Source organism: Ovis canadensis, chromosome 4 (genome assembly GCF_042477335.2).
Source record: "Ovis canadensis isolate MfBH-ARS-UI-01 breed Bighorn chromosome 4, ARS-UI_OviCan_v2, whole genome shotgun sequence".
Lineage (NCBI taxonomy): Eukaryota > Metazoa > Chordata > Mammalia > Artiodactyla > Bovidae > Ovis > Ovis canadensis.
The window spans coordinates 66,678,384-66,705,229 of NC_091248.1; the positions used below are offsets into that span (position 1 = coordinate 66,678,384).

General features: G+C 41.8%; 1 protein-coding gene across 6 annotated transcripts in view; it reads right to left on the reverse strand.

Annotated features, from left to right (window-relative positions):
* The window catches only part of CAV1 (caveolin 1), a 37,080-nt gene extending 22,340 nt beyond the window's left edge, over nucleotides 1-14,740 (reverse strand). Inside the window, exons 1-2 of one of the 6 annotated variants that reach the window (XM_069587962.1) lie at nucleotides 14,291-14,740; nucleotides 12,696-12,860 (exon numbers count right to left, since the gene is read on the reverse strand). In XM_069587962.1, coding sequence (XP_069444063.1) covers nucleotides 12,696-12,860; nucleotides 14,291-14,320 — 195 coding nt within the window. In that variant the 5' untranslated portion in view covers nucleotides 14,321-14,740. Of the gene's footprint in view, nucleotides 1-12,695; nucleotides 12,861-12,993 lie in introns of all 6 variants that reach the window. The other 5 variants (XM_069587959.1, XM_069587965.1, XM_069587964.1 and 2 more) reach the window with 5 other exon arrangements.
* Nucleotides 14,741-26,846: the final 12,106 nt, after the last annotated feature.

Consider the following 26,846-nt stretch of genomic DNA (forward strand, 5'->3'; position numbering starts at 1 on the left):
TTCATCAGGTTTTGGATTTTTCTTCAGGGCTCTCTCCTGACCTAGTCATTCCTCTGATGTTGACCCCTGCAATTGTCCAAAGGTATATGGAGAGCCTGATAGGAAGTCCTCCTACCTCTTTCTTGGCAGGGGAGTTCTCACGTAGCCTAAGACCCAACTCTCAGCCTTCATACTTCTGGCTGTAGGAGACAAGTGCCAAGCGGCAGCAGTGGTATCTCTTGGCATTCTGGGAATGCCTGCCCTGTTTGCCATCTACTTAGGAGATTCGCCTTATCCTGCAGGCCCTGGGAGATTGTCCAGGTGTCTTAGCTGCTTATAGGAAGGCTCAGGAGAGGCATATTTGTGTCCTCTTCAAACAGGATTAAAAAGAATTTTTAATAATAAATATATATACATGTTAGAACGAGTTTTCTCTTTACCTGAGATAGAGTGAATGTTTTTAGATTTATTTCTTAATTATTTGGAAATGTTTTTCCTTGTAAGGCTTTAAATGTGGCCACCACAGAGAAAAGGAACAAAGGAAGACAGTGACATAATCCTACTGTCTTTTCACTCACTTAAAACATTCAATTAAAAAAGAAATTTCAGATTCTTTTCAGCAGATTCAGTTCAGCATCTGTTTTCTGATAGCAGACTCAGTGGGGGCCCTGGGTAAGCACCAGGCAGCCACAGTCCTGAGACCACAGGGGGCCACTATTCTGTTCTGAAGGACTCGCACATGATGTGGGAAGAGGAGCGGAGAGAGAGCCATGAGGATAGGGAAGCAGAATGCTTAGAGGGCGGTGATACATGCTAAAATACACACAAAACCACAGTGTGGCGGGAGCCAAGAGAAGAGACGATCAGTTCTGATGAGGGCCATCAGGGAGGGCTGACAGAGGCCCAGACATCTGAAGTGAGGGTTAGCAGGTGGCTGTGGTTCTATCAGGCAGATTCTGGTGTAGTAGGATGCATGGCAGGCTCCACGCATGGTGCAGAGTAAGTGCTTCCTAAATATTTGCTGAATGGGCTTTCTGGGGAGCACTTTATCTGAGAATGACTCTCATTCCTACCTTTATAGCTAGAATAAGAGAAAGGTTTACCCAAAATATTTTGGTGAACTGGTGGTTGTTAACTGTTTTAGACAATTTCTCCCTACATATGAGTAATAAACCTGACACTAAGAACAAGTGAGAAATAGGGATCTGTTGACCTTCCAAAATAACCGGCAATGAAATCCAATGAATGCAGTTCCATTTCCTGAACATGTCTTGGTATGCCCATTTCCAGCTATATATTATTGCTAATAATATAGAAAAGGTAAACAGTGAGCTATGATTGACAGAACATTTTAATTGTTTTTCTGAGAGATTAATGGTGCCTTGTAAAATGCACTATTAAGTCTGTTCCTTACTTCTGGTATTTGTTTTTGAGAACAATTACGTAATTACAGGGAGGAAATCTCAGAGAAACTTCTTCCAGGATTAAATAGGCATTTCTCCCACCAGCATAAAACTAGGGGTTTTCTCAACTGTTTCCTATTTTTACAATGTATTTCTGTAATGGCATGAATATCTGAGCAAACAAACTGAGAACCTTAAATGAAGCTGTTAAATGCAAAGTGCATGTCAGGACCTGCTTCACTTACTCATACCTACCCCTCCCTGCACATCCAGGCAGGATCAGTTACAGCCCAGGAGCTATGGCCAACTTGGGCAGTCAGGGTGCTTTAAAGGTTCAGGTAATTCAACACAAGCTAGTGTTGCAGCTTGTCTCATCCCAAACGTGTATTCCACTTCTAATCACTGGGACACATCCCTATTTTGTACCCCACATCTGTCTTTGGGATTTGACCTTTGCTGCCTTGTTGGGAGCTTGCTCACCTACTTTGCATATTTTCTTGTAATGTGAGGTTTTATCTTGGTCTTTACGTTGGTCCTTTCTCCTCATCCTCCAACTCACCTACCAGGATCTAAAGTTTGGCCTTAGAACTGTAGGCCTGTCACTACACAAACAGACCATGTCTGGCACTCCCCTGCCAAATGCTGCTCAGCTGCTATGAGAACACGGTCATGTCTTTCCTCGCTATGGAGACACCATTGTCTGCTTAGATTGTGATCTATTACAGAGAGGCACTGGAGCACAGTGATTGAGAACCCTGGTCCTGAGGTCTGGGTTCAAATTCTGAGTGTACCATATCCTACATGAAATCCTGAGCAAATGGTTAGACCTGAATTTGCTTATCTACCAGGTGAATATAACTGAAAATAATACTACTTCCTCAAAGGGCCATTGGAAGAGTAAGTAAAATAATCTTTGCCAACAAGCTAGCTTTTAGAAAGTACTGGAGAAAGCGCTCCATGCCTATTTCACTACCACCTGTACATCTGGCACCCCTTTCCCTTTCTATTAACAGAGCCCTTTCTATTAACAGAGGTCTTATCTCATCAGGTCACTTCCTGGCCTAAAAACACCTGTGTGGGTTGCTGTGGACTGCAAAGAGACAAATGCTCTGCCTGGGCACAGAAGGCCTTGCTGATCTGGCTCCTGCTTGGATCCCTTGCTCTGGCTACACTGACCTGCCACTGGTGCCCAAAACATGCTAGGTGCCCTCAGGCCTCCATACCTTTGCTCCTGCTGCCCCCTCTGGTGGCGCCCATTTCCTGCTACGTGTGCCTGGTGTTCAGCTTTAGAGACTGTTGCGAACTCCCTGCTTTGTGCTCAGCTATAGGCCATCCCCAAGTTACGGTGACCACACTATTTGTTTGCGCGTGTACTTTCCTGATAACCTCTAAACCCCTTGGGGGCAGGGCTGAGAATTAATAGTCAGTGCCTGGACCTGATCATGTCATTAGATATGCCAGCACTATGCAAAGCAATAGATGTGGCTGGTCCTGGAGTTGGCATACCTAAAACCTAGTCCAGCAGAGAGTGAGTGGCAGGGCAGGGAGAAGGGGCCTTGTTGTCCTTTCTTTATCTTTATTTATTTCCCTCCCAATTTCCTAGTTTCTCACTAATTGCTTTCAGAAGTCAGCATTTTTTTTTAGTTCTTCACTATAAATGAGAAATTGTGTTTGATGCCTGCATCAGTGAGATGACCTAGTGTAGTCTCTGGATGTAGTTTATCTTTTTACATAGAATATATCAATGTCTATTTGTATTATAATGCCCTTGCTGGGCTCAAGAAAGGTTTATATACTGAATGCACTTTTAAAAATTTCACTTTTAAATTGCTATAATATATTAAGCACATATATATACTATCAACACTTAAGTCATAAAAATTAAAAATGACTTGCTCTTCATTACCTAAATAGCTAACAATGACTAAGGGGAAGCTCGGTTGTTTAGGAACATGTACTTCCCCTGCTATGAAATAATGACTGACAAGAGATGTCTTCTCAAGGCTCAATAAAGAAAACAAAATGTATTTTATATCTAAAACATCAACATAGGAGAGGCAGGAAATATGTATTATGTGCAGGTGTAAATCTGTTCTACCAATTAAATTCCCTTGGTAGTTGCACAGTACATGGATCATGCAGATTTCCTTTAGGACAAAATTAAAAGCACTTCCCCCACACTAAACAATGGCTCATATGAAAGCACGCCATTTTATGTTTCCTGGACTGAATGAAAAAAATCAAAACTATTTTAAACATTTTAATCTTTGATTGCTGCTGCTGCTGCTTCTACTCTTTGATTGAGTAGCTGACAAAATATGTGATGGAAGGATGTTGGTTTCATTAACCCTGTGTTGCAGGGAAAGAAACCTAAGGTCTGAGGGTCGAGTAGATTGGTACTTAAGAGCATGTCCTCCAAGTTAGAGTGCAGCTTGATGGCCCAGTGAAGGATACGAGAAAGGTGACGCTGGAGACTGGAGAGGAACGAAAAGCATGACATTCCTAAACGTGGAAATTTTGCCCATTTGCTAAAACAAATAACGTGAACAGGGACTTCTGGTGAATTCCAGGTATAAGAATCAGTTACAGGTCATTGCCAATTCATTCATGAGCATATACTTTTTCTTCCAAACTGGGACACTTCTGAGTGTGAAAAGGGTACTGTTAATAGTTACTCAGGGGCGTGGGACAACCTAGAACATATGACCCCAACCCTAGGTCATCCTGAGGCTCTAAGCCTGCAGCTGGTTGTAAGCCCAAGTGGCCTCACGGGATGAAGGGCCATTGAGCAAGGCTGATTTGGGAACTGTCTATGGTGTTTCAAAACTCCCTGGGATGCTTTAAACTGTGGTGTTGGAGAAGACTCCTGAAAGTCCCTTGGACTGCAACCAGTCCATTCTAAAGGAGATCAGCCCTGGCTGTTCTTTGGAAGGAATGATGCTAAAGCTGAAACTCCAGTACTTTGGCCACCTCATGCGAAGAGCTGACTCATTGGAAAAGACTCTGATGCTGGGAGGGATTGAGGACAGGAGGAAAAGGGGACGACAGAGGATGAGATGGCTGGATGGCATCACTGACTCGATGGACGTGAGTTTGAGTGAACTCCGGGAATTTGTGATGGACAGGGAGGCCTGGCGTGCTGTGATTCATGGGGTCACAAAGAGTCGGACATGACTGAGCGACTGAACTGAACTGAACCTTCAAGTGGGGCTTCCAGGTGGCATTAGAGGTAAAGAACTCACCTGCCAGTGCAGGAGACACAGGGGCTGAGAATCAATCCCTGGGTTGGGAAGATCCCCTGGAGGAGGGCATGGCAACCCACTCCATTATTCTTGCCTGGAGAACCCAATGGACAGAGGAGCCTAGCAGGGGTCACAGAGTCAGACACAACTGGGCTACTTAGCTTGCATGCACGCAACCTTCAAGTATTCTGGCAGGGAGAACATCTAGACTACACACATCTAGTCACACTAGAACAGTGTGACTGTTCTCCTAGGATAGTAACATCCAGGTGTATATCTTTAAGCTGACCTTGGATACAATCATTTCTAAACTTGACTTCATAATCTAGGGAGCCAAGAGCCCTAGTTTAGGCCTCATTCCTATATACTCTTAATTTAGTAACTCTGTAGTGGGTCCAGATATCTGTATTTTTAAAAACTCCTGTGATGACTCTGATGCCCAGGTGAATATGAAAGCCCTCTTGGGTTTGCAAAGAGGCAATGAAGTTTTTAAAAGGTTGAAAATTTTAAATTTTCAATAGAAAGATTAAAGGTTCAGCACTAATATGGGAAGAGACAATATTAGAGAACTGAAATATTTTCTATAATAAGTTAGTTACAATTTTTATAGGACCAAAGCAAGGGCAAATTGTTTTAAAAAATATATGCTCCTTATTTTCTGCTAGTCTATTTACTGGCTCAGGAATAATTTGAAGCATTATTGATGAGGCATTTTAAAAAGACAGTCCTGAAGGTTTTAAGATTTTAACAGATAGTTCAGTTCAGTTCAGTCGCTCAGTTGTGTCCAACTCTTTGCGACTCCATGAATCGCAGCATGCCAGGCCTCCCTATCCATCACCAACTCCCGGAGTTCACTCAAACTCATGTCCATCGAGTTGGTGATGCCATTCAGCCATCTCAACCTCTGTCATCCCCTTCTCCTCCTCCCGTCCCCAATCCCTCCCAGCATCAGAGTCTTTTCCAATGAGTCAACTCTTCACATGAGGTGGCCAAAGTATTGGAATTTCAGCTTTAACATCAGTCCTTCCAATGAACACCCAGGGCTGATCTCCTTTAGAATGGACTGGTTGGATCTCCTCGCAGTCCAAGGGACTCTCAAGAGTCTTCTCCAACACCACAGTTGAAAAGCATCAATTCTTCAGTGCTCAGCTTTCTTCACAGTCCAACTCTCACATCCATACATGACCACTGGAAAAACCATAGCCTGAGTAGATGGACCTTTGGTGGCAAAGTAATGTCTCTGCTTGTCAATATGCTATCTGGGTTGGTCATAACTTTCCTTCCAAGGAACACGCATCTTTTAATTTCATGGCTGCAATCACCATCTGCAGTGATTTTTGGAGGCCAGAAAAATAAAGTCTGACACTGTTTCCACTGTTTCCCCATTTATTTCCCATGAAGTGATGGGACCAGATGCCATGATCTTCGTTTTCTGAATGTTGAGCTTTAAGCCAACTTTTTCTCTCTCCTCTTTCACTTTCATCAAGAGGCTTTTTAGTTCCTCTTCACTTTCTGCCATAAGGGTGGTATCATCTGCATATCTAACAGAGAGTGGAATTTGGTAAAGGAATTTCAGCAAAAGTTTTCAAAGGAAACTGTGTGAAGAGAGGCAAAGGAGATAGTCAAAACCTCTGTGGGCCGTGCTCCTGTCTGCCTTTGTTCCAACTGTAATGTGCAGCGCATAATAGTAGGTATATAATAGTCATTTACTGAAAGATAAATGGGTTTGAGGGAGGAATGCTGTTATATGAGAATGACTGTCATTCTTTTCTTTATAGTTAGAGAAACTGAAGCACAGATACATAAAACAGCTTTGCTAAAGTATTTTTAGGGCTGGGGTTAACTGGCTTTCATTAGTCAAACAAGTTTGCTCTTTGTTTCTAAGTTCCACTCTTGAGTACTGCTGAGGCTGAGAAACCTGTTGTCCTGACATAACTTTCCCTCTTCCTTGGTGTTCAGTCCCACACTAACGGGATAGACACTTTCCAGTTGATAGAGACCACAAAAGCATTTGGTCCTTAGGTTAAAACCAAAACTGACCTGATTATTGTGTGCATGTCTTTTCTTGATTTTTAAAGAAACAGAATTTTGTGTCTAATATATTTAAGAATCATTACTTTCAAGTTTCAAAAAATAAGGTTATCAAAGTCTCAAAAATGTATTTTCCTGACACAATACTCTTTGTACTGTCAAGGTGCCTCTGAGCACCTATGGTTAAGCATATTTCTAGAGGTTGATGATTAAGCTTTTGATGAAGTCTTTTTTAAAAAAATAAAAACTTCTTTTAACAGAAGTATAGTATGCAAATCTTTTTCTCTAGGGCCTTAGTATAGTAATTTAAATTAATATATATATATAGGGTCCAAAAAGTGGAAGAAGAGAGTGTATTTCTTGGTTTAAATCATCTTCATATGAAAAGAGCGGCCCTACCCTTTTCCCACTGCAAATTTGGCCAGGAGAATCAGGACACCATAGTTCAGGGCACACAGACCTCTTCATCTTGGGACCAGCTCACTCTGAACATTTCATCATAGAGAATGATAGCTTATGCTTAAAAGTGGGGCAAACTAAAAAGCAGTTTCATGTGGAATATGAAAGTGCTATTTTATGAACCTGAGTGGGCAGGATGCATGAGCAGGTGGTTTTACAAATTACTGAACTTTCCAGATGCTGCTTACTGTTGCAGCTGTTCTTACTTCAAGACAGTTTAAAATGTAGCCAACACTGCTATTAACTGGAAAAACACCACATCATGAACTTTTTAATATCTGGTGTATTTTGTCTTAAATTTTAATAAATGATATGAAAGTTTATTCAGTTTGAACAAAAGTTGAGCTAATGCTTCAATAATTTTTGACAAATTATGAGGTAGAGAAAGAAAAAAAAATAACACTTTCTTTTAATAAGCATTTAAAATGTATATCATTGTTGACTAATCTTGAAAATATTTCAGATGGTTAAGAATGAATAATGTCTCCCATTTTAATATCATTATTTGTTCAGCGATGTGAGAATAATTTCCCACCAAACACGTCTACAGCAGTGCTCTTTTACAAACTGGGGATTCTGAATGCCATGCGTAATCTTACATGTGGCAGAGTAGTAATAACCATCTTGTGCGCCTATCTCCTAAACAAACAAATAAACAAAACCAATACCAGTTCCAACAGAAGAGACTATTAATATGGTGCTGAGTGCTTTGGGTCAATCTGATCTTTTAAATCTTGTGCTCTGATTATAAGTATAGTAAGCAAACATGAAATTTAAAATCGGTTATGTTGATATTAATCACTAATGGCTCTAGAATGCTTTATAGTTGAAAGGGATCATGGTGGCTTGAGGCTGTGATTTTGAAACCGAAACTGGTCTGATTACCATTTGCATGTTTTTTCCTTGATTGCTAAAGAAAACTTTGTATCTGTGTATATTTAATAATATTACATTAAATTTTTAGAAAAGAAAGTTATAAATGCATTATTTTTATTTTCAAAAATATCTCCTCTAAGATGTCTTGATTTTTCTCAGAGCTAGGCTCAGAATTCTCCTTTAATGACAATAATCACATAATCTTATCTATTTATCCCTTATGATATTTGAAAATATCTGTTTTTGTACGGTAACCACGTGAACATGTATATAAAAATTTAACCTTTCTTAACCCTTAAATTTCTCTTAATGTTAAAAAAAAAAGGAATAGGAGGTTAATTTGATAACCATTACATTCTCTTCTATTTCTAAAATTCTGTCCTTTTGTGCTTATGTGGTTTTATTCCAATGTTACCACATCCTGTTCTCATTTCATATCTGGACCCTGATGCAGTTACATCATAACTGCTCCTCATCCAGACTGGCTACCTACATCTTGTACCTCCACCAGTCATCTTCCAAAAAGCCCCACCTTCATCATGTCATCCCAAGCTTGAAGTTTTCTTGGCTCCCCACTGCTGACATAATACAGTTCAAACTTATTGGGAATACTGGACTTAGGGCTCTATCATCTGGCCACACTCAGTGTTTTCATCTTTATGATCCGTGACTATGCCGCATGAACTCTAATGTCAGTCAAAAATGGGCTACTATACCTCCTAGTTTAGCTACTAAACCTTATGTCCTGTGTGGGACATTCCCATCTCCATGCTTTTTCATTAAGAATGTTCTCCTATAATTTTCTCACCTATTTGAACTCCATCTGTCTATTATTACCCAACTCAGATTGTATCTCCTTCATGCCCTTCTCCATTAAACTTTCTATAATATATCCTTCTTCTCTCACCTTATTGCCCTATCCAAGTAGGGTCTCCCGGACAATATCAGTTTCATTCACTTTTTTAAAAACTTAAAAAAAAACTTTACTGAGGAATAATGGACAAATATAACATTTAAAGTATATAACATGATGACTTGATATACATCCATATTGCAGAATTATTACTAAGATCAAGATAATTGATATGATTCACTTTTAAATAAACTTTTTTTTTATGCGATGCTCAATACTATTTTCTTTTAATTTATTATAGTATCTGAGTGCATGCTAAGTTGCTTCAGTTGTGTCCGACTCTTTGCGACCCCATGGACTATAGCCTGCCAGGCTCCTCTGTCCAGGGGATTCTCCAGGCAAGCAGATTGGAGTGGGTTGCCACACCCTCCTCCAGGGGATCTTCCCGACCCAGGAATTGAACCCAAATCTCTATGTCTCCTGCATTGACAGGCAAGTTCTTTACCACTGAACCACCTGGGAAGCTCTTATTATAGTATATATTTGGTCTCTTTCCAAAATGATGATGAGAAGCATTACAATAGAGGGCACATAAAACAACATGCCAGTTAAAAAAGTGAAAATTCAAAACCATATGTGAGAGAATAAGTAACATGGATTAATGAAACTTAAAATCTAGTTATATGTTTCCTGGCAGTCAAAGTAAAAAAAAAAAAAAAAGGACCAATTAGTTAACATTTGACAGTGACTTACTGTTGTGATAGTGTATATGTGTGTGTGTGTGTGTATTTTTAATCTATATGCATCTCATCTTCATTAACTCTAATCTTTGTGATTGCTAGGGCTTATTTTAGGAGTTACCCTTGTAGAACGTAGCACAGTGTCTATTCTAGCAAATGTTAGGAATTTAATAAATTGATCAATGGCTATTGTGATACCAGAGGAATAAATCTGAAGCCATTTTCTTTATTAGAAAATCAAAATAGTACACAGTAAACATATGAATGAAGAAGACAGAAATCGCAGATGGAGAATGGAGGGACTGGAGGTATGACCATTTTAATTAGAGGAAATTTTTTAAATAATCTATTACTGACTTTTTTTGGATAAATGCCTATACAGACATCTTACAACAAACCTTTAGTGAAAGAAGAAACCAGTTTTATTGGAACTAAATTGTAGTCTAACTTATGTCATTATCACCAGTGGAATAGGTAATAATACTCCACCTTCATGAATATAAATTCATGGCACCTCTAGCTTTTGAGTTTTCTTCTCCACCTAAATAGCTGCTTTATGAGACTAAAAGATACTGTGGAGACACACTGGGCTGCTCCTTACACTTATATCTATGTTTCATTTCTTCTCCATCTATAAGTTTCTAACTTTGGTATGGGGACATTTTTAATATAAAGAGAAGAAAAGTGTGGTGCTGTCCAATTGTAATTTCCATGAAGGTGGAGATATTCTATATCTGTGCTAGCCGATATGGTAGCTACTAACCTTAAGTGTTGAGAACCCCAGATGTAGCTGGTGTGACTGAAGAACTGTATTTTAAATTGCATTTAATGTAATTACTTGTAATTTAAATCGAAATAGCCACAAGTGGCTAGTGACTATATTGGACAGAATTGGCAGCTTTTACAGAGCTGCTTGCTTTTAGAATATACTTTTTGTTACCTAACTGGGTAGCTCTAACAGTACATTCATTTGACCACTATTTCTTTATGAAATTTTAAGTTACTAGGCATTAAGAGTGAAGCTTTGAGTGCCTTTATTATTTTAAGAAATATATATTGTCAAAAGTAAAATTTGCAGAGATTTATTATTTACTGTCATGGTAACACAGAGAGGATGGTCACTGTTTCTATCCTTACATTTATGATTGGACTCGAAAAAAAATATAAGATAGGCGTCTCCACTGGGCATAGGCTTCCTTTCCCAGCCCTACTGGCAGATGGTACTCTTTGGGTCTTTCTTTGCAAGGCATTCTCGAAAGGCCTCTTTAAGCAAGAGGCCTTCGAAATTCTTCTCAAGGTTGATTTTTCTGTCTGATTGTCTTGTTTTGCTCAGAGTTCTATGAGCAAGTGGGTGGGATTTGCTTTCTCTAAGCCATCAGAAGCTTGCTCTGTCTCCTCCTTTTAATTTCTTTAATATGAAGATCCCCACACTTGCTCTTTGAAATGCTATTTTGTAAACTGCTATTTCCACTAAGCCTGTTATGCCTTTTTTCCATCTGTGTTGCAGTCTCTTTTCCCAGTGGGGCCTTTCTTTCTCAACTTAGTCATGCTATGTGTAGAGACCCACATCCACACTACTGGCCTCTCTGACTCATCCTGGGAGGTTCTCTTGCTCCAGGAATCCCTCTCCACTGCAGGGGAACAACAGGGAGGCTGAGATGAAGCTAGGCCTTTCTGAAATCTGCCTCTTTTCCTGACACTTTTCCTTCTTGTTCAAAGCTACGTGAGAAGGGAAACAAGCAAAAACGCCCTTTGGTCCTTTAAGGTAATGTTTTTAATAAATAGTTTTTAGCAATTCTAATTTCCAGTTTATAAGCTACTTTTGTTGTTGCTGCTGCTTTTAAGTATTCCATAATCTGGCTAGTAGAAAAGTCTGCTAAAGCTCCAATTTTCCTTTTTCCTCCACCAGCAAGCCAAGAGACTTAATTCTGACTGTTCCATTTTCCTTCCAGTTACAGATTAAATTGTTCCCCTTTTTGAAATATATTATTCATAAATGTGAACAGTCTCTGAACTATGGCTCCTCCCATCCTGGATAGGATGCTGGGTAGGTGGAAACTGCTCATCCACCCCATTGGCTGCCTCAAGGGTCTTCACACTTTAATCTGGTCAAGGGCTAGGAATTCCCTTGACCTTCCCTTTTCCTAAAAGAAAACACCCTGCCAAGGATGGCTCAGGACTATGATTTCCCAATCAAGACAGATTCAAGCAACAAATTCCTCTGATAAAATTTACTAAAAGGGTCAAAGTTGAATAACACAATGATAATTAAAAACTGACCACCCAGTCAGAACTAAATTTAGCCAATACCCATTCAATTAATCTGTTTTTAATCTCACCAAGCACATCCTGGAAATATAAAAAGGAACTCCAACCTGAATGTCCCATAAGCTCAAGAAGCAACACTCCACAACTAACTAGAGGTCTATAGGAGAAATCTATAGGCACATATTATTTTTGGTTGTGTAAATATGTTTAGCTGTGTACAACAAACACCATGTTTTTTCTAATACCCTTCTTATAAATATTAAATATTCGATTCTATTCTGCATATATATGCACACACACATATTTCATCTTTAGTCAGGAGCATTTCCATCCATATTTTTAAGAAAATTATTTCAGGTTATCTTAATTTTAACTGGGGGAACCTGCCCGGTTAGTACTCTGGTTGCTACCTTTGGCATAATGCCTTACAAAACCATCTCACTGCTTATTAATTCTATACGCAGTGGAGCACCACGCTTCACTTAGACTTTCAACCTGAAGTTGGAGAGAGGATGACCTGCAGAGCAAATACCTCCCGCTCTCAAGGGGTGCGGGGCTGACTGTCACTGAGATCTGGAGGTTCATATGCCAGGAGAAGGGTGCAGTTATATGAACTCCTACAAAACTCAAGTTAGCTAAATTCCAGCTGAACTAACTGGCAGGAGCAGGCTGGGGAGATGTGACATTTCTGACGACCGCGGTTCCGCACATCAAGCCCCAGAAAATGGTGAGTGTGTGGCAAAGACAGGGAAAGAAACACAGGCTACTAGCCAGACAGAGCTGTCCCGGCCCTGTCAGCGTCTCCTCGGGGCACATCCCTTCCTTGCTGGCCACCTCACCTTACCTTGACCACGTCGTCGTTGAGATGCTTGGGGTCGCGGTTGACCAGGTCTATCTCCTTGGTGTGCGCGTCGTACACTTGCTTCTCGTTCATCTCCTCTGCCATGGCCTTGTTGTTGGGCTTGTAGATGTTGCCCTGTTCCCGGATGGGAACAGTGTAGAGATGTCCCTGCAGAGGGCGGACGGCCCGGAGGGAGAGGGTGGCACCGGCGGTGGGAAGGAGATTTCAAAAAGAAAAATCCGCAATCAGAAAAGTTAGCCTTGGCAGCGAGGCAAACCTCGAGGCTCAAAATCGAACTAACCGATTTCGAAGCGGTGGCTCCGCGCACAGTAAACTCCTTGGCGCCGCAAGCTTTTTAAGAGGATCGGGGAGAGGACACCACACCCCTCGGTACCAGGCTGGGAGCTCCTGCCTCCCTCGCCCGCCACCGCCAGGGGTCAGGGCAAACCCCGCAGCGCGGTCCGCCGGGTCCCAGCCCGACTCACTCCGAACAGGCTGAATCCCGCGGAGACCCCCAGAGGGGAGGGGATCCGACTTCCGACTTTTATCCAGCCCCTCTCTCCGCCAGGCCACCCTCTCCCCAGCTCTTCACCTGCTCCAGTCCCTGGTCCCTATTTCCCTTCTCTCCACAATTCCTAACTTCATCCTTAAGATCCACGATGAACCCCCACCCCGGATCCACGCAGTGTTCCCATTTTCGTTCCTTTCTGGCCAGGTATCCTTTGCACCTGCCCGCGTCCTCCACCCTCCCTCTGCCGTTTCTGTCCCTGAACAGTTCCCCGTACACCCCCCACCCCCCGATGCACACAAGCCAGCATCCCCTACCTTTGGATCGAGCCAAGTGTCAGACCCCTATACTGTCTAGAAAGATATTCCACCTGCACAACTCCTCAGACCCACCCTTAGGTCACTCCCAGACCCCTGGCCGGTTGCTGAACGGCGGCGGCTGCGTTTGGGAAAACTAGGTTTCCACACCCAGGCAGAGCCTGAGCGCCGGGAGGTGGTAGGAAGGTGGGGGGTGGGGGGATGGTAGTTAGGAGGAGGGTGCTTTATTCAAGCACCCCTGCCAGGCGCCGAGATGCAGGAAGAGTTTTAGAGGCGGCCCAAGAGCTTTGGAAAGTGCAAACATGACGCGCGCCGCCTCCCCGGCCAGCTGGTTGAGGCGCCTGGTGGGGAGTCGTGGGGACTGTCCCCAAGACTGCAAGTGAATTAGTTCCCACCCTGCACTCTAGCTCTCCACTTTTCCAGCAGACAGGGGCCGGACCATGGGGGTCTCTCAATAAGGCAGAACCCCTAAGCCATTCAGAAACGTGCCCTCAGTCCGACCAACCCAATTTCAGGACCCCGACGACCCCCTCTTTCCGCGACCTAGGCCCCTAGGCTCCCTTGGTCCCCTTCCTAATAGGAAAACATGAAGCATTCCTGCCTCCTCTTCACCTCCCGCCCAAGCCCATTCCTCAGCAATGCCAGAGTCCAGGAGTGCTCCAACGTCGAGAGAGGGCTGGGGCAAGCAAAGCAGTCAGAATATTTAGAGTGGGAGATAGCAGACGCAGCTCTCCTTGCGCGCCGCGTTCCGGAGCGCACCCACCCAGGCGTACCTCTGAGTCTACGTATTTGCCCCCCGACATTCTGGCTCTTGGCTGGTTGAAGGCTCTGGGTAGATTTCCCTGGGCTGTGATTTAAGGGAACTGAGGAAGGAAGATCTTGTATTGTAGGGGAGGAAAAAAAAAAAAAAAAGGCGCTGAGGGTGAGGCGGCGGGATGGGGAGGGGGGGGCGGTGGCTGGGAGGGAGCCTCCTGGCTCTCCGCCAAGGGTTTGTTCTGCTCGCGGTTGGCCGGGATGTGCGCTGAGCCGGGTCTAGGCACATCCCCAAGGTTATGGCAGCAGAGGGCGGGGAGAGCCCGCAGGGAGTCAGGAGCAACGAGAAAGCGTTTCACTCGCGCTGGGCTCCTTGGGCAGATATTTTAAACCTGGGGCAACATTTTCTCAGCTATAAGCCACTGAGAGGCGTACTGGGGAGAGCTAATGTTTTCGCAGTGCATCATCCCAGCAGGGGTGGGGACGGGAGGAGGGAGACGAAGACCGTGTACGGAGATGCCCAGTATGGGCAACCGAGCTTCAGAAAGAATTCTGCCTTGTTTTAAGCCGTTTCTTCCCGTCGCCCAAGTTCCATCGCTGCCTAAGATACAACTATCAGGAAGGGATGAAAAGTGACCCAGAATCTTTAGGTGTATTTCATACCTAAACACAAGGAAGGAATCCGTGTGGGTGCGTGTGTGGTGTGCTGTTGGTGACACTGGTTTACATTTAGTCTGTGCGAATGGAAACTTGGAAAAACAGGCCTGCAGAATTTAACGTTTACCAATCGCCACTGTGTTCTTGCCTGGAGAATCCCAGGGACGGGGAAGCCTGGTGGGCTGCAGTCTATGGGGTCGCACAGAGTCGGACACGACTGAAGCGACTTAGCAGCAGCAGCAGCAGCAGCAGCAACTACTTCTGAAACGTCTCCCAAATGCTTTGAAATAAGAAATAAAAATGTTTAACTTTTCTACAATTTTATTTTCTGGAACAAAGGAAATCTGTGCCAACAGGTTATGCCATGTTTACAAAATACATAAAATATTTACAGTTGTACAAATATTTAATTGGAGTTTCAAGTTTTCCAGACATTTTTTAAAGTACTTGACTGTGAGTTAAAGGAGGCTTGTTTTTTTTTCTTTTTTTTAGTAATTGATTAAAAATTTAAAAAAGTTTTTAGGAGTTAAAATATCTTATCTAAGAAACTTCCTAAATCGGGAGCTTCTCTACCTTATTATAAATCAGCACAAGATGAATTGAGCAATAATCAGTCATTTTACTTTAAGACAAGTTCACTTATTATTGTTAGGAAATTCACTCTCCAAAAATGAAAAGGAAATTTTACATTATGTTCCACATGCTGTCAAAAGTCAGATTATGACTTGAAAAAGTTAGGACTATACCAGAAATGGCACAGGATACATGGCAGTCTAGAAAAGGGAATATGAGTACAAAAGGAGGAGAAGGAGAAATAGAGGATGGAACTCCTAGAGTTGATTATGGAGGTGGAGAGAAAACATAAACACATAAAGGGAATGAAAAAGCACAGGCTTTTGTTATTGTTGATGGCAGAAAGGCAATATGATTTTTTAAGAAAAGATAAATTTCAACTATAAGGGAGGAGAAGTGTCACAGATGTTGGCATGACTAATTATGCTGACTAGTCATTATTACAATACTAAAGATCTTCCCAAAGTTGGGTTTTTAATTTTGGTTTTAAATGCTTTAAACAGATTGCTGCTGCTGCTGCTAAGTCACTTCAGTTGTGTCCGACTCTGTGTGACCCCATAGACGGCAGCCCGCCAGGCTCCCCTGTCCCTGGGATTCTCCGCGCAAGAACATGTTAACAAACAAGATAGTCTAGCAAAGGGGAGGGGGTGTGTCTGTGTCAGGATCAGAGTGTCGTGTAGTGCCTGTGTGTGTGTTTAGCCACTCAGTTGTGTCCAACTCTTTGCAACCCCATAGGCTATAGCCCACCAGGCTCCTCTGTCCATGGGATTCTCCAGGCAAGAATATTGGAGTGGTTTGCCATGCCCTCCTCCAGGGGATCTTCCCAACCCAGGGATGGAACCTAGGTCTCTCATATCCATCTGAGCCACCAGGGAAGCACAAGAATACTGGAGTAGGTGGCCTATCCCTTCTCCAGGGGAACTTCCTGACCCAGGAATTGAACAGAGGTCACCTGCATTGCAGGTGGATTCTTTACCAGCTGAGCTACCCAGGAAACCCTGTGTAGTGCCTAGTCTACCTCTAATAATTGCTGAAAGATTACCGTTCCTCTAATTCTTCCTGTTACCAATTCCAAGTTCATTCTGCTCCCTACACAATAGGCCAATAAATCTGAGAAACTAGGGGTTAAGACAAGGAAGGGACTTTATTCAAGGAGCCGACTAACAGAGAAGATGGCAGGCTAGTGCCTCAAAATAACCATCTTGCCGGGGTGTGGAAGCCAGGTTCTTTTACAGAGTCAGAGAGAAAGAAGTAAAGAGGAACTAAAATCAAAAGGCAGAAAAGAGAGAGAGCCAGTGGGGAAGTAAAGTTCACGGGTCTTCAGTCTTGCAAAACAACTCCAGGGAATGGCCAGCCTTTGGAAGAGGTGTGTTAATCTCTTCTATTCACAGGCGGGCAGGGTCAGATTATCTGAATTTAACAAAGGCACTTTAGTTTCAGGCAGAGGGGCAGCGTCCTTTGAAGCAAGCCATTATGTATGATTATAATAACAAAAGCAATGAAAAGCAAGTCAAACAGTTTCCAAAATGGAGTCAGAATTGGCTTCTTCTCTGCAGCAGGGTCAGAACTGGCTTCTCTAAAACACTCCTTCATAAATGTTGGCTGCAAAGCAGTTGAGTTTTGTTCTATGGAAAAATGTGGAAGCTGTTTCCCATCTATTGTTACCCAGTCTTCAGCTGCGATGAGTAATCTTGACCGTGAAAAAAAGTCAACAGGAACAGGGAGACAGCATGTCCTGCATTCCAGCAAGGAATGGACTTTGTGGGGAGGCCTGAGTGAATGCTTAACTAGAATTTAAAGAAGGGAAAGCAGCCTTCCTGGGGATTCCACCCCAAAGTCAGCATAGCACATAAAATCACAATGATCAGTGAAATGTTGTCAAGGCCAAAATGAATTCCTAATGAGAGGAAAAACCACAAATTCTTCAATAACCTGCCCCAACAAGAAGCTGACACCAAAGAGAAACAGATCATATTCTGGTTATAATAGCTGACTTAGATACTAGGCTGCATCCAACTTTATGAGATATAAAGAAAAGATGAAGTATGACATTGTTAGCAGAGTACAAGATTGAAATGAATAATCATGTTTAAAAAATATTTTTTCTTTGATACCCACACAGATAACTTCAGGCTTAGAAGCAGGTTAATAACTTCTCTAAATCATTGACTAGGGAAAAAAAATGGGTAAATGGAGACTCATTTGCCCCCTCCCACCTTTTTTTTTTAATAAGAAGCTGTCTTAAAGGTCAGCTCATGCATTCAATGTTACTGTATAGAGAGCTAAAGGATAGATCATCAAACCAGCCATTTTTGAAATGGAAAAACTGAAGTTTAAAGACAAGAAAATGATCTTAAGGAGTTTTGTGGGGCAATGAAACATTTTAAAGTTGGTAAATAACTATGGTACCTGTTAACAGCTTATGGGGTATGGGATTCTTAAGTAGTGCAGTGAGGGCCTACTCATGGCAAGACTGTGAAGTTCATTGCCTTTTATGTTCTCTCACCTCCTTCTCTTGGCCTCCTAAACCCCTTAGCTCAGCTTCCTCTTCCCATCCTTACCTGCCTGGGTCCTCTTCATATTCTCAGCTGGCTTCATCCGATTCCTACTCCAGGATTAGGAGTCTAAAGTTTGACCACTTATAGTGATAAGAAGGTTTGAAAATGCAGTCATCTTTCTAAGATTTCTTAACACACAGAAAGTTGAGACTGCCCAAATGTGCCTTTGTTGATGAATTCAAAAATAATATAGCTTGGATTATAATAAGGATTATCACTAGGTATGATATAAAAACAATTTAATAACCAGTATGCAGAGCCACCAAGGAGTCATTCCAGGCCTGGTCCCAGCTCTGGAGCTGCGCCTTAGTGTCCTGCTGGCTAGCTGCTGGCTCACTAGGAGTTGGGGCCCTTGGGAGAAGGACAAGAGGGGAGGGAGTACATTTTAGAGCAGTGGCTATTTATACCCAAGTACATAAATGCCAGTATTTTTACAGCCTGTATTTCCATTGAGTATTTACCCTGTTTTCACCACCACTACCTCTCATACCGTTCCCTGTTCACCCTCATACACCAGAGCCCATTGAGGCCTTCTTCCCTTACCTGCTGTAACTTCTTCTATACCTTTCATTTTAAACATGGAAAAAAATCACTTTCTAGAGAAGTTTTTGCTTCATTACCCAATCCCTTCCTGTTCCTGTGCTGGTTTGAAGGCCTCACTGGAATCTTCCTGTTTGAGTCTTTTCATTTTGACTCTCTTAAATGATTTTTTTCTATTTATTTTCTTAAAAAAAAAAAAAAAGACAACTATTTCTACATCTTAAAAATCTGATCAAGATGGCCAAGAAAATATTCTTTTTATACTGTTTCTTTAAATTAGCTTTCGTTTCTTTATTTGTAAAATGAAAAATATAATTGGCATCTACCCAAGAGGGGTGCCATGAACATTCAATGAGGTGATGCACTTAAAAGCACTGAGGATATTGCCTAAATTATAACAGATGCTAGGGTTCAGGAGGCAAATTTCAGTCCATAGATTCAGGATTGGAATAAATATATTTTCTTTTGCAATATTTCTTTTGTAAAATAGTTCAACCATCTAAGATCTACCAAATAGTATAATGAATACCTACCATCAGCTTGATGAAATAATTTTGTTTTGTCTGGTTTGATTCAGATTTTTAAAAGTAGAAAACATAGATTATTGAAGTCCTTTGTGAGATAAAACTTTTTCTTTTTTAAATAACTGAACTTAATTTCTTTTACAAACCCCCATTCCTTCAGGTGGCAGAAACTTCATCTCAATCAGTTCCTAGTTTCTTCCATTTTGTTAAGCTTGTATTGCATATAAATTCCAGGGCATTATTGCCAAGGACTCTCAGGGTGGGTGTGTGGAGGAGAGTCTCTTCCTTAGTTTTACATCTTGGATCTGCTGATGGTACATCATTTTGTCAATCCTCAGTCACTGGTTTGTTGGGGATGCTGCTATAATGTCCTTCATGCTCATTCAATATGACCCTTAGGGCTAAAGACACTTTTTGATATTTCTTTCCTTTTCTTGGGGCTCTGTGCAAGTCTGATAAATCTGAGTGGGCAGGCCTAATACAGCATCATGGAGCCTCATATGGTGAATGTGGAGAACAGAATAAATGCCCTGCCACTGTGCAGGGGAACTACTGGGAAGGAAGTACTCAGAGGGCCCTACTCAAGCAGGTGGCACACGTACCTCTGCTTTTAGACCCTCCCTCATCTGGGTCAATGCTAGAGATGCACGTGTGTCAAAAATTACTTTGCTTATTTTCCTAACTTATTTTCCCTTGACCAGGAAGTCTTGCTCATATATCATTCAACAGTTCTTTTTCATGCCCTAAATTCCCCCAAGACCAAGGCTCTTGGAATCAAGAGAAACCTTCTCTCTTCATCTCCACTTTTCTGTTGTAATAATCTTTTCCTAGGTATGGTGGGTAGTGGAGTAGGGGAAGGCTCCGTGGGCATCCAGAAAAGAACAAATGTATCAAAAGTGTCATCATTCACTAGCTTTCCTCCTTCCCTTGGGATTTAGATGTGAGTAGTCAGGAGGTATAAATCCCTAGTTATAAGATAAGAGTAATAGAAATCTGATGTACAATGTGATAAATATAATTTATATTGCTATGTGTTATATATGAAAATTGTTGAAAGAGTAAATCCTAAGAGCTCTCATCAGAAAGAAAAATTTCTCACCCCCCCATTTCTTTAATTTTGTATCTATATTAAATGATCAATGTTTACTAAACTTTGGGATGGGCTTCCCTTGTAGCTCAGCTGATAAAGACTATACCTAAAATTTGGGAGACCTGGGTTCATTCCCTGGGTTGGGAAGATCCTCTGGAGAAGGGATAGGCGGACAATTCCATAGACTGTATAGTCCATGGGGTTGCAAAGAGTCCAGCACAACTGAGTGACTTTTACTTTCAAACTTTGGGATAATCATTTCACGATCTATATAAGTCAAATCATTATGCTATATACCTTAAATTTATATAGTGCTGTATATCAACTATATCTTAATAAAACTGGAAGAAAAAATAATCCTGGAGAGATATTGTTAGTAACATCTAAGATTTATTTACATCTGTCTAGTCAAAGCTATGGTTTTCCAGTAGTCATGTATGGATGAAAGAGTTGGACTATAAAGAAAGCTGAGTGCTGAAGAATTGATGCTTAACTGTGGTGTTAGAGAAGACTCTTGAGAGTCCCTTGGACTGCAAGGAGATCCAACCAGACCATCCTAAAGGAAATCAGTCCTGAATATTCATTGGAAGGACTGATGCTGAAGTTGAAACTCCAATAGTTTGGCCACCTGATGGGAAGAACTAACTGACTCATTTGAAAAGACCCTGATGCTGGGAAAGAGTGAACGTAGAAGGGGATGACAGAGGATGAGATCGTTGGATGATATCACTGACTCGATAGACATGACATTGAGCAAGCTCCAAGAGTTGGTGATGAGCAGGGAAGCCTGGCATGCTGCAGTCCATGGGGTCACAAGGAGTCAAACAGAACTGAGCCACTGAACTGAACTGAGAATCTATCTGGTCCTTTTGAATTATAGCAAATCCTTAAATTCCAAATATATAATTTATATAAAAGCTCAGTGGAAGGAAAACCATTTATTTTCACAGATTTATGGGTTGGTTTGGCTGGGTCCCAGCTGGTCTAGGTTCAGGTGGCTGGGGCACCTCTGCTTCCCACTGCAGGTCTGTGCTGGCTCTGCTCTGTATGCCTCTCAGCCTCCTTGGACCAGCAAGTTAGTCAGGGCAGCTTCTTCTCTGGCTCAAGAAGTAACAGAGGCACAAGAGTCAGATAAAATATGCAAGACTTCAAGAAGTCTAAACTTGGAGATGACATGCTGACGCTTCTATCCTGTTCTGTTGGCCATGGCAAGTCACCCAAAGTCAAGGGACTGGCAAATAAATCCCAAGATGAGGCCAGGGCAAGCGTGTGAATGCAGCAAGTTGTGAGGAGCCCAAATCTACATCAACTGTGTGTTAGAGACTGGATTTTGGCTTTCAGTTTTTCAAGTCTTAATCGAGTTTCTGAGATATACCTTCTCAGTTCAGTTCAGTTCAGTTCAGTCACTCAGTCATGTTTGACTCCTTGTGACCCCATGGACGGCAGCATGCCAGGCTTCCCTGTCCATCACCAACTCCTGGAGCTTGCTCAAACTCATGTCCATCAAGTCGGTGATGCCATCCAACCATCTCATCCTCTGTCGTCCCCTTCTTCTCCTGCCCTAAATCTTTCCCAGCATCAGGGTCTTTTCCAACGAATCAGCTCTTCACAGAAGGGGCCCAAAGTATTGGAGTTTCAGCTTCAACATCAGTCCTTCCAATGAACACCCAGGACTGATCTCCTTTAGGATGGACTGGTTGAATCTCCTTGCAATCCAAGGGACTCTCAAGAGTCTTTTCTAACACCACAGTTCAAAAGCATCAATTCTATATACCCTTTGCTTCTTTTATTTCATTCTCAGAAAGCTTTATGTATTATTTTGAAAATCTATTACACCATTTGTAACAACAATAACAAAATCTCTTCATCTTAAATGAAGATTTTCTATGTGAAGATTCTTAAATATTGTTGACTGAAAAATATAGTCACAACCTGGAAATAGAGTTATATTATTTGGTGGGAATGTTTAGGACTCCAAGCCCAGGAGACAGCATTTCAGTAGCTCTGAGAAAACTGCTCCAAGGAGGCAGGAGGGGAAGTCAGGTTATATACAAGTTTGCAGCAGAGGGAGCAGGCAGTCTGAACATCAAAGAGATCAGGTATCAAGTTAAGGAACTTAGCTTATGTATATGGGTAGATGAAAGGCTCTGGGCTCACTGAATTCATTCCTTTCATATACTCCTCAGCTATCTGGGGCCAATCCTTGTTCACCTTGCTTCTTGCATTCCCTCAGCAACTCAGCAGTCAGCATGGGGGGTTACAGTATCGCTGGATCGAAGTTTTGGGAACCGTCACTCACATTTGGAAGCCAGAAATTACTGATGGCTGTGACGTTTCTTATTTATTAATATGGCCAGAGATATTTTCATTTCACAATATGATGCTTGACAGAGGGCCTCAGATCGAGGGGCCCAGCAGGTCACAAGGCACATTCTCTTGCCTTAAAGCAGAATATGATTTTCAAGGCAGCTAAGAGTCTACCTTACCTTCAAAAAATTAGACCATCTTATTGTCATCATCATTATTTTTCCTCTGGCCTTAAAACTCAATATGATGAAACATGATTTTTCTTTGAAAAAGCAGCAAAATTTTGTCTCTAAGAGTAGGTATTCAAAATTTAAAGGTTTGTTTTTTCTTTTATCAGTCAATTTTTCCTTGAAAATTTTCCCCATAAATTACATTAAAAGCAAAATCATACTACAATCTGATTTGTCAGCATATAGGTAAATTTAAACATTGAGAAAATACTGTCAGGAGAGTGTGTAATTTCCTTGGTTCTATCTTGCTGCAACAAAGATTTGAAACAGTGGACCAGTGTTACAGCTCAGTTACAGCTCAGACTTTTATTCAGAAAACAAGTTCAGTTCAGTTCAGTTCAGTTCAGTTCAGTTCAGTCGCTCAGTTGTGTCCCACTCTTTGCGACCCCATGGACTGCAGCATGCCAGGCCTCCCTGTCCATTACCAACTCCCGGAGTTTACTCAAACTCATGTCCATTGAGTCTGTGATGCCATCCAACTATCTCATCCTCTGTCATCCCTTTTTCCTCCTGCCTTCAATCTTTCCCAGCATCAGGGTCTTTTCAAATGAGTCAGTTAGTTCTTCCCATCAGGTGGCCAAACTATTGGAGTTTCAACTTCAGCATCAGTCCTTCCAATGAATATTCAGGACTGATTTCCTTTAGGATGGTCTGGTTGGATCTCCTTGCAGTCCAAGGGACTCTCAAGAGTCTTCTCTAACACCACAGTTAAGCATCAATTCTTCAGCACTCAGCTTTCTTTATAGTCCAACTCTCACATCCATACATGACTACTGGGAAAACCATAGCCTTGGATAGTACAACCGCGAGAAGTAAGGGCTGGCTGACCCCAAAGGAGAGGCCTCAATCTGCCTTGGCTTCCTCTTTTTATATGTTTTGTTTCCTCCCTGCTGAGCCTGCCCTATGTAAATTGGGCTAGCCAGGAAGTGGTGTGTTTGTTTCACCTAAGGTTCTCACTCCAGTCCTCAGATTTTCTTTTGTTCCATTTTCCCAGGATTTTATCTTTCTTTGTCTTTTAGCCACCACCATTTTGGACTCCTTTTCCCTATTCTAACTACCTAACAATACTAAATGTAAGCAAACACAAATCACATTGAGCTCTCTTTTTTTTTTAATGCTTAAAATCCATTTAAAATGCCGGTTCAGCTCATCATTTCATCATGATGCCATATAAGGAATCAAACTAACTGCTATGAAATTGAGGGATCTACCTACCTTGACCGTTTAATAATTGGATTATAATAGCCCTACTAAAATCATCCTTCTAGCTTTCATTAAAGAGAGGAAAAGTCTTAGTGCAAACATTGATATAATTAAGGAGTAATACGGTTAGAAAGTGTGAGAAGAAATGTAAAAAGTACTTGGCTCATTTTTTTTTTCATCTAGGTAGATTTATATCAATATAAAATTAATGATAATAGCAATCCTAGCTAATCCAAGATTGGGATTGTTTAATAGCAGGCTTAAGCATAGCAATTTTTCAGAAAAATTTCGGTCAAGGTGTGAGCCAGATTACTATATTATATCTAGTTGGGAGAAGTAGAATATTTAGATATGTGGATAATGACTACATTTCCTCCTATTCAAGTGAAACAAAATTCTGATCACCCTTTAGAAAGATGGAAACTCTATAAATCTTATTCAGTGTGTGACCAACTCTCAGGAAACCTAATAAGACAACAAAATGTAATATAGTATGATTTAATATAATGTCATATATACCTGAGATATTTGGCATTTCATAGTATACTAGTATGCTTATACTATATATGGTATACTTAAACAGCATATGAGAATATTTTATTTTAACAAATAATTTAATTTTTTATTTAGGTTATAATGAAATGATAAAGAATAAAATGATAGTAGTGCCTAAATATTACCATTAATTTATAAGGAGATATACACAGTAGACCTTCTGTTTTTTTCTTAAGTTAATGTAAATATTTGGGAGGAGTCCTTTACAAAAGCCCTTTGTTTTGTAACCAATCCATCTGGCTTAGTCAGAGCTCCATTATTTAACAAAGGAAACTCTCTTTCCTTTTGGCCCTTTCCCTAGTAAATAAACTATTTACCAGGAGTTGCTTTTACCTGGGGGAAATTTATGTCTACAGCCACTCCCTGTGAGGCAATGAGGCTTAATCCTAAAATATTTCACTCTTAAAAAGTGCATATCAGTTCATATCGACCATTTATTAAGTGGTCTGGTCTTCATAGAGAACTTCCTTTTACTTACATATTGAGGTTTTTTTTCTTTTTCTTTTTTTTTAACCAATTCCAGAGAAAATTTGGGACTGTAACATCAGCTTTTGTACATACTGGGGGATAGGTTTAATTCTGCACTGCTGACTTTTCTGTCAATTAATTTACCTTACTTCAGAGGGAATGTGAATGTGTTTTGAAGCTGGTATTGTTACCGAGTGTGAGCTCGCTCTCCTTGTCACAGGACAGGCCAATGAATCTGAGAGACGAGGTGTTGAGGCAAGGAAGAGACTTTAATTGGGGGGCTGGCAGACCAAGAAGATGGCAGGCTAGCGCCTCAAAATAACCATCTTATAGGAGTCTGGATGCCAGATTCTTTTGTAGAGTTAGAGGAAAATCAATGAGGAACTAAAGTCAAAATGTAGAATAGAGGGGGAGAGGCAGTGGGAAAGTAAAGTGTAAGGGTCTTCAGTCTTGCAAAACATCTCCAAAGCAATGGTCAGCCTTTGGAAAGGGTGTGTTAACCCCTTCTATTTGCAGGTGGGTAGGGACAAATTATACGTGCCAGAAGGCACTGGCGACCCACTCCAGTACTCTTGCCTGGAAAATCCCATGGACAGAGGAGCCTGGTAGGCTGCAGTCCAGGGGGTCGCTAAGAGTTGGACACGACTGAGCGACTTCACTTTCACTTTCCACTTTCATGAATTGGAGAAGGAAATGGCAACCCACTCCAGTGTTCTTGCCTGGAGAATCGTAGGGATGGGGGAGCCTGGTGGGCTGCCATCTATGGGGTCTCACAGAGTCAGACATGACTGATGCAACTTAGTAGCAGCAGGGTAAATTATTTACCTGAGCTGACCAAAGGCACTTTCGCTTACAGTCAAGCAGAGGGGCAGGGTCCTCTGAGGCAAGCTATTAAGTATGATTATAATCAAGTCCCTTGTGACTCAGCAGGTAAAGAATCCCCTGCAATGTGGGAGACCTGGGTTTGATCCCTGGGTTGGGAAGATCCCCTGGAGAAGGGAAAGGCTACCCATTCCAGTATTCTGGCCTGGAGAATGTTTTTTCCAGGGCTTCCCTGATAGCTCAGTTGGTAAAGAATCCCCCTGCAATGCAGGAGACCCCAGTTTGATTCCTGGGTCAGGAAGATCCACTGGAGAAGGGATAAGTTACCCACTCCAGTATTCTTGGGCTTTCCTTGTGGCTCAGCTGGTAAAGAATCTGCCTGCAGTGCGAGAGACCTGGGTTCAGTCCCTGGGTTGGGAAGATCCTCTGGAGAAGGGAAAGGCTACCCACTCCAGTATTCTGGCCTGGAGAATTCCAAAGGGGTCACAAAGAGTTGGACATGACTGAGTGACTTTCATAATAACAAAAGCAATGAAAAACAAATCAAACATTTTCCAACATGGAGTCAGAATTGGCTTCCTCCCTGCAATAGTATGGGGGGTTATAGGTATGGGACAGACTGTAGAATCTTTTCAGAGGGCCAGGTAATCTCTCTTTCAATTATTCTTTCCTCTGAGAGCTACTTCATTTTCACCTCTCTCCATGTCTTACTCAAGTTAGTGACTAGGATCTTGCTACTCAGAAGGACCTGCAGCATCCAGGTACAAATCTGAATCTCAGGTCCAATTTCCAGATTTACTGAGACAGAATCTGCTTTTTAACAAGATATCCAGGTATTCAAGTGCACATTAAACTTTGAAAAGCAGTAATCTAGGGGAAACTTGAAAATGCTGATTTTCTCAATGTGTTTTAAAAGGCAGAAGTTGGGCAGTGAGACACACGTTGGTGAGTATGTGGGTGTGTATGAGATTGGGCCAGTGAAGCTGGTGGCCTTGGCACGTGATATCAGGCGGGCTCTGTTGCTTGGCGGCTCTGTCTGTCTGTCAGCG